We start from the raw sequence: 7,698 nt of genomic DNA, 5'->3' as shown, positions 1-7,698 counted from the left end.
CCCGTGCTTCATGCCGAATCGATGGTTTGCGATGTTGATCTTTTTGGGCCACCCTAATGTTTTATCTTACCTTTCATACGCTATTCGGCTGAGATTGGAGTGCTCCATACCCACAAATCACAATTCCAGATTGCGCATTCACGAGTTCAAAATTGCTTCGTTCTGCGCATCTACGTCATAGTTAACTCTTGAGCGAATAAAAGAGCGAGAAAAAAAAGAGCTAAAGGAAGAGTCAATTCATGTCATAAAAAACAGCTGATGTAATGTTTACATGCGCAATATTCTGGTGCGATTTGTGATCCATACCTTTCATCCGCCGTTTCGCTATTTTTATTTATTTACGTAAACCAACCGAAGTTGAAATGGTCAAAGTGGATGTGGAATATTGGTAAGTAAATCAAGTAACGGTATACAAAACTATAATGGTTTTATTTGGTTCAATGTAGTCCCAAATGCAACTTTGAATGGCAATGCAAGATGTTGGAAAACTTTCTACTACAGCAACAGCCAGACACAGAAGTGGCATGTTATCAAGGACGTCAAGGCTCATTTGAAGTCAAAATTAACGACAATTTGGTGCATTCCAAATTACAAACGTTTGCTTTTCCTGATCATGAAAGTGTGCTAGAAAATGTACGAAAAGCAGAAGACGGTTTGCCCCTTGAAAAAGTGAAAGAACAACCAATCGACAATTGTGTGCTTATGTGATGTTAAAATCTATCATAGTCAATGAAAGGTATTTACATACCTATATATAAAAAAAAAATTGTTTGCATACTAACCACGTATTATTGTTCCTGTTTCCAAAAATATTTCAAAATATTAATTAGGCAAAACCGTATACATAAACATCAGAAAATAAAAATAATTAAATAAAATTGGAGTAACGTTAAAATTTTAAATTAATTTATTTTAGGGAAGGAATATATCAGCGTATACAATTTTGAACGTAAATAAACATATACGAGTACTTCTCTACTTCGATGGGTAAAACAATTCATGTCCAAGTGGAGCATTGGTGGGTGTATTTGGTTTTTACATTTTCATTTATATATCCGCCATTCTATTGTATTTTTTTAGCGGAATGTGCGCTACACATGTCCGCCAATGTATGGCATTACAAAAATATATAAAAAAAGAAGAACCTGATACGGATATAGTCTGTCAGGTGGGTAGGCGTGGTTCATTCGAAGTTATCATAAATGGCATATTAGTGCATTCGAAATTGCGAACGCAATCATTCCCATCATATGATGATATTTTACTCAATGTGAAAAACGTACGTGAAAGTTTGCCAGCAAAATATATGAGATCAGAAAGTTTTTGCTCACTGATGTAGAAGAAATTAAACGAAATCAAGCTTTTACATCCATACATATATTTACATGTATATTTGTAATTAAATCTTAACAAATACTCAAAATATTTTACAATTATAGTATGTAGCATACTTTTGAAAATAAAATATTGTAGAAAGAGCTTTTCACATCACCATACTTATCAGTTTATCTGTTTAAAAATTATTTCTGTCTATCTTATTTTGTTTTTGTGATAAGAGTAAAATATATTTAGGACCCGCCTATGTGAATAACCTAAATCATCGTAAGTACCGCTTGTTGTTGTTGTAGCGTAAATGACACTCCCCGAAGGTTTTGGCTGCTTAACAATTGGGTTGAAGAAGCTTTAAATTGCTGCTTCACCAATTTAACGCTTTTCTCAATTCAAAAGATTTTTTAAATTGGTATTATTTAGTGGCAAAACTAAAAAAATATCTGTATCATACAATTGAGGAGAGATATCGGATCAAGTAAATATTCAGGCTTGCATAGATCTATTTGTAGTCGCCGACACCTATTTTAATATAAATGCTATGCTATGCCGGAATTAAAATTTGTGATAAATAGTTATCTACCTAAGTTTAAGATCTTTTGAGATAATGTACCGCGAATGGGCCAAATTGTATGCTTCCAGCCTTTGCCCTAAACAAATAAGTAGTTTCACAGTTTTTCGAAGTTAACCCTCGAAACAGATATTTATTTTTCGAAGTTCGTCATTGGACGTTTTCTTGGATGTTTTCTTGTATATGTTATTTATAATATCAGCTATATGAGAATGGGCCTAGCGGGTCGCAGTCTGGCTTCAACTTCAAAGGACCGCTAAATCGTCAGTTGATTTATACAATTCATATTAGATATTTTTTTACCTTCGAAAGCAGAATACGGTTTCATTTTTACTTTTTTAAATTAAAACTTTAACTTATGTAGGTTTAAATTTCGAGCTTCTACGCTCCAAAGCTTTGAGAAGCTCCAAGTCTTCAATATTGCATGCTTTTTAACTTCTTTTTAATTATAACTTTTTCACTACAAGAAATAATAGATGATTTCTGCTGGGACAAGTCTTGAATCGATAGATAAACACCAAAACGAATTTTTCCACCAAATTCACGTGCTATGGTACGCAAAGGTTCATTCGTTTTTTGGCCATTGTGCTGATTGATGCAAATCATTTGACAACGAGTACAAAAACCATCTACTTTGAAGTTGACACCACCTACACTAATTTCCTCAAATTCATTCTCTTCAAATGCACTTGCTGTTTCCATAATTAAATTTGCACGAAAACGATCAATTGTGTGCTCAAGTGGTTCTCTTTCCACCTCCACTTTATGAGCCAACCAACGCACAGATGTGCTATTCACCAACAAAAATTGTCCTTGATTGGCAAGGCTAATATCTTTGGTTACACCATCTGGCGTGCGGCGTCTTTCAGCATTTTGTCGTAGTAAACGTAACGCGCTTGTTTCCAAACAATCTGATAACCATGCGCCTACTTCCTCACCACAATCCAAGCCCTCCACTAAATCATTGCACACCTTAGTCTGACAAAATGTTGATTCAACGCGTTTTCCTAATTTTGCATCTTCCATTTCTAATGGTACTTGCATTGTGCGCATATTTGGAAATCTGAGTTCCAGCACACCCTTATCCAAATTAATTATGGGTTTTAACAGACATAATCTTGTGTAATGCTTTTGCGTTAAAGCCATACCATTAACATCGACAATCATCCAATTTCGATCATATTTTAAACCTGTGTTTGTAAGCGCCCATTCAGTGGCCACTTCGAATGCGCTACACGATTTAATAGGATAAATGCATATACGCTTCAATTTTGGACGCAAGCGCTTTGGTATTTGACGCAGTGCATCTGGTAATTTTTTGCTCTCCATAATGCGTAAGCGTTCTGCTGCCGTAGTACGATAACAATCGCGTATCATTGTCACCGCTTTGTCGACATCCTCGATACGTGTCATATAACCGAAAGACATACGTACAGCACCGGTGGGTAGACCATCTACCAAATCTGTATAATCACTACAAACGTGTCCAGCTTCAAATTGTTTGCGTATGTCTCCATTCGATAAATGGAGAAACCATTGGCATGCGCCAGGATTACAAAAACAGCCGGTACGTATTAGTACATTATGCACAGCCGCAATGCAAGCCACTTCAGCGAAACCAACATATGTGCCATTATCATGTAGTACATTGAAAGTAACAATACCACCTTGTAACGTTATGTCCTCATATCCATTATGATTGTAGAATTTTATTAATTTTGCTCCATTGGAGTGTTGTAGTGAAGCGAGTGATTCATAACAATACTTTGCCAAACGGTAAACGTGTAAGCTAATACGTTGTACCGATAATTGCTCATTCGTTGGCGGTACAAGACGTTCCAGTGCACGAAAGCTGTCAAGTAGCGCAACAATAGTTAGGAATTGAAGGGTGCCATCCTCGAATCGTGTAGAGAAATTTGGACGTTTTTGATGAAAATCTTGTCTTGACATTGCAGTATTTACAGTACCACCACCGTAGTATTGTTTATGCAGCACTGATTGTCCACGTTTACTGACCAGTAGCGCACCAACGCCCGTTGGAAAGCTAAAAAAAGGAATTAATGAATATTTAAAGCAGACTATGGCTGGCTTACCAAATGATAGGCGCATGAAGCACTTCACTGTTCTTGGTATTTTTAAATTACGTTTTACTCAAATGAGCTGACGACTAATCATTCAACAAACCTAACCAAATCGTTTATAGGGCCAGCCACCAATAAAACAAATGATCGTAATTCCAGCTTAATTAAGTATTTTTTCTTACCCAAACATTTTATAAAACGATATGCAACAGAAATCTGGCTTGTATTTCCGTAAATCTAACAAATTTGTAGCGACGAAAGATGCGCAATCCAAACAAACGTAAAAGTTATTGGCCACCCCATTATCTTGCTGTTCATCGCCTCTAATTTTTGTGCCACGCACTGCCAAACCGTGTTTCTGAATTGATTTTATGGTATCAAGCGGCATTTTATAGCCACTGAAGTTACACTGCGCCGAAAAGGCGATTAAGGAATTGCTCTTCATTTGGTCATCATCATCACTTAACGCCCCACTTTTTTCAATATCAATATTTTTTGAAATATTTAAATTTTTTAATATCTCATCTTTGGTTAAAACGTGAAGACGATTTGTTCGTACCAATTCACGCATTCCCAATACCGATGTGTGATTTTCTTGGCAATAATAGAAAGCACCACCATTATTGGCATTTTCACCGAAATCGAAGCATTCGCCAACGATTTTTAAGGCAGCAGTTGCATTTGCCACAAAAACGACAGCATATTCGGAGGCATCCGTGTTGAAATGTTGAAGTATTCTGATAGGAAAATGTTTATTTTATATTAATGATACATGCTGTACTTAAACATACCTATAGCGTGCCTGATCTATGAGATCTCCAGTAAGTTTGCTTGTATGTGGATTACAAAATAAATGTTTCTTAAGCATTTCACTCGAAATATCTATTAAACTTTCTGGATAAAGTGTGGTACCAGCATGATCCAGATATATGTTATCTGAAAATATGAGAATAAAGTTTTGGTGTGCTCAAAAATAAACTATCCATAACACTAAAATATGTCTACATTCATTCATGCGACGGGTGCCCCCACATTAGATTGAGCTGTCACTCTGATGCCTCTGATCCCCATAAAGACGTACATGTGTTTATATCTCCTTTGCAAATTGATCAATGTCAGCCAAGATATTAAGGATAATAGAATTTTTGAGGTCACACCGTACTTTATCTAAGAAACATATCACAGCGTCAAATGACGTATAGTTTTGATATTTCTTGGAAAGATTGTGAGATTACACCGATAATGAACGATAAGGAATAGCAATCCGGTCAGATGAAGTCAAGCTGCATCTCATTGCAGAGATCAGGAGCTAGTATAACAATTAAACCATTCCAAATCTTGCACAATTAATGATCATTAGTAGGGAAATTCGGATCCAACCGCACAAAAACGCACATAGCGTTTATTAACGTAAACCAGATAAGTGCTGTGATTTAAGCTGGTTGTTGTTGTTGTAGTGATAAAGATACTCGCCTCTAACACCAATCTCCTTATGTTGTTGTTGTTGTGGCAGTGTCAATCTCCCTATGGTTCGCCCCTGGCGCTTCCTAGCAAGAGTGTTTACCGATTCACTGTGGCTTTGGCTTAGGGCCTTCTCATGCTCGTCTGGGTCAAACGGCTGCGTTGGCTGGTGCCGGATTTCACTATAGTGCTTATGGAGATCTTCCCTTAACTTTCATGGAGGCGGGATTAAGTCAAACAGTTGTTTGCTAGGGTGTCCTTCTCTTTGACAACCAAGCAAAAACTGTCTGTTCAGCATTTCGCTGTGCTCTTTAATGTTGAACCTTTGGGTCCGCTATGTAGACAATGTTCAGTCGAAGCAATAACAGTCCCATCGGCAGTAGGTACGTTGCTCACGATAGCATTATTAACAGACATTGCATCACCCTTAGTAACATCTGTTAAAGAACATGTATTTTGCCCACTCACAACATTTGACTGTACAAATGGCGAAGTGCCGTTGACATTGCAAAAAACAGGTGATAACATCGTAGGTATAGGGTAAACAGAAGATGTAAAAGACAACGGCAAAGACGAAAGCGCAGCTGCAGCAGACCCATGGTTATTGTTGTTTGTATCCTCCCGCACACTAACAGAAGATGGACTGTTGTTGTTGTTGTTGTAGCGATAATGTTGCTCCCCGAAGGCTTTGGGGAGTGTTATCGATGTGATGGTCCTTTGTCGGATACAGATCCGGTACCACAGCACCATTAAGGTACTAGCCCGACCATCCTGGGAACGGCACAAGATGGACTGACGGCACTATGTAAGAATTGTAGGCCATTGGCAATGTTAATGTTATCACTGTTAAAGTTTTGAGGTTGCTTATCTAATTTGATGAGCGATTTCAGCCCCTCAACTTCCTTCATCAAATCCTCGAATTTAGAGCTGAACAGATCTTTTAAAAAATCTATGCCAAGCCTCTGCGAAGCAACAATAGAGTCTTAAGAAGATATAAATCGCTCAGGCAAGTTAACACACCCTTGACATAAGTATACGATGTTACGATTAAGCTTAAATAATTTCACATCATATTCTGAAATCTGGCCATCACAACAGTTTCTATGAAATCTTTTTTGGCAAAAACCCGAACATGGCACAACAAGTGCGTCATTTCTCGCAAAGGCTTTATTGCACATAGCACAAAAGTCATCCATTTAAGAAAAAATTTTAAAGAAAACCACGGAGCAAACGAAACACGTCTATACGCGACGAAAGCCGAAGTACAATGACCACATTAAAACTTATAGGCTGTCCCACCCCGATCCATTAGTTCCATGAGGAAATTGGGATCGACAGAGTCTTGGCTGCTGAAGACACAGGAATTGCCAAGGGCAATCTAACCATGTAGTCCTCAATCTACTTAAAACGTTTGAGCAATTTGCTGATAAGAAATAAGGCAAATATGTAAGAAAAAATGTAAAGTAGCACTTTACAAATAGGAAGAGCTGCTCGGTCTATCACTCATCGGACATGTAGTGCAAACGTACACTAACATATGTACATAAAAAACAACCACGTCGACTCCTTTATCTAGATGGTACTTACCCTTGATACGAAGAAACTCATTTCTGATCGCCTTCGCCTCATCTGGTAAAAAGACATCCTGAAACTCGCCCATTTTTGCTAAAACTTCGGCTATTTTTGGAGAGCCTTTGTGCTAAGGATTCACCTAGGGATGCAAACGATACATCGATGTTTTTAAAACATCGATAGTATCGGATGAAAATCCGATGTTCAACATCGATGTTTCAAAATTACTCAATATCGAAAAATTGCCGATACATCGATGTCAACTTTGACGATGTTTCGAACATTGTACAGGTCTACAAGTAGGATATGTAGCAGCACGCACATACACAGCCACGCTCACCTGATAAAATGCTTGTTCTTGTTCGTTCTTTTTGTGGATGCTATTTGGCACTGTTGTACTTCTTAGGACCAAACAAAGTTTAGTAGCTGCTATCGAAAACTGCTTAAAATTTTTTTTTCTTATATTACAAAGAAATATACTTATTTACTTTCAAACGAGCACTTAATTACATCTCTCTTTAATAACCATATATTTTGGACAATTTTAATTAACAAATTGTGATACTTTTTTACGGGGACGATTGCTAAAACACGACCAAAACCGTCGGGGGAGGTATTAATATACGCCTTTTTGACTCGCTTCCAATAATTCGAATACTTTTTCTCTTCGGACTATTGACAACA

At 37.3% G+C, this 7,698-nt stretch overlaps 2 protein-coding genes across 5 annotated transcripts in view; one reads left to right on the top strand and one right to left on the bottom strand.

Moving 5' to 3' along the window:
* The first annotated feature begins 236 nt into the window (after nt 1-236).
* On the top strand, nt 237-1,202 carry LOC137250590 (migration and invasion enhancer 1). 3 transcript variants are annotated; one of them, XM_067783670.1, is made up of 3 exons: nt 237-388; nt 447-736; nt 917-1,202. In XM_067783670.1, exons 1-2 carry the CDS (start codon nt 363-365, stop codon nt 706-708), a joined length of 288 nt encoding a protein of 95 aa, XP_067639771.1. In that variant the 5' UTR covers nt 237-362; the 3' UTR covers nt 709-736; nt 917-1,202. The 3 variants fall into 3 exon arrangements, with proteins under 3 accessions (XP_067639771.1, XP_067639770.1, XP_067639769.1); XM_067783669.1 differs by lacking the exon at nt 917-1,202 and adding an exon at nt 831-895; XM_067783668.1 differs by lacking the exon at nt 917-1,202 and having other exon boundaries at nt 447-895.
* A 158-nt stretch (nt 1,203-1,360) lies between these two features.
* mal (maroon-like) overlaps nt 1,361-7,698 on the bottom strand; it is a 51,920-nt gene continuing 45,582 nt past the window's right edge. Inside the window, exons 1-4 of one of the 2 annotated variants that reach the window (XM_067783662.1) lie at nt 7,030-7,278; nt 4,773-4,917; nt 4,164-4,718; nt 1,361-3,944 (exon numbers count right to left, since the gene is read on the bottom strand). In XM_067783662.1, the coding sequence (XP_067639763.1) occupies nt 2,315-3,944; nt 4,164-4,718; nt 4,773-4,917; nt 7,030-7,102 (2,403 nt within the window). In that variant the 5' untranslated portion in view covers nt 7,103-7,278 and the 3' untranslated portion in view covers nt 1,361-2,314. Of the gene's footprint in view, nt 3,945-4,163; nt 4,719-4,772; nt 4,918-7,029; nt 7,279-7,698 lie in introns of those variants that run through there. The other variant, XM_067783664.1, reaches the window with a different exon arrangement.

This window comes from Eurosta solidaginis, chromosome 4, assembly GCF_040869045.1.
Source record: "Eurosta solidaginis isolate ZX-2024a chromosome 4, ASM4086904v1, whole genome shotgun sequence".
NCBI classification, from domain to species: Eukaryota; Metazoa; Arthropoda; class Insecta; order Diptera; family Tephritidae; genus Eurosta; species Eurosta solidaginis.
This window is presented reverse-complemented; position numbering and strand designations above follow the sequence as displayed.

Coding starts and splice junctions, on each gene's coding strand:
- LOC137250590 (XM_067783670.1), top strand. CDS start 363: ATGGTCAAAGTGGATGTGGAATATTG. Junction 389..446: donor AAAGTGGATGTGGAATATTG/GTAAGTAAATCA, acceptor GGTTCAATGTAG/TCCCAAATGCAACTTTGAAT.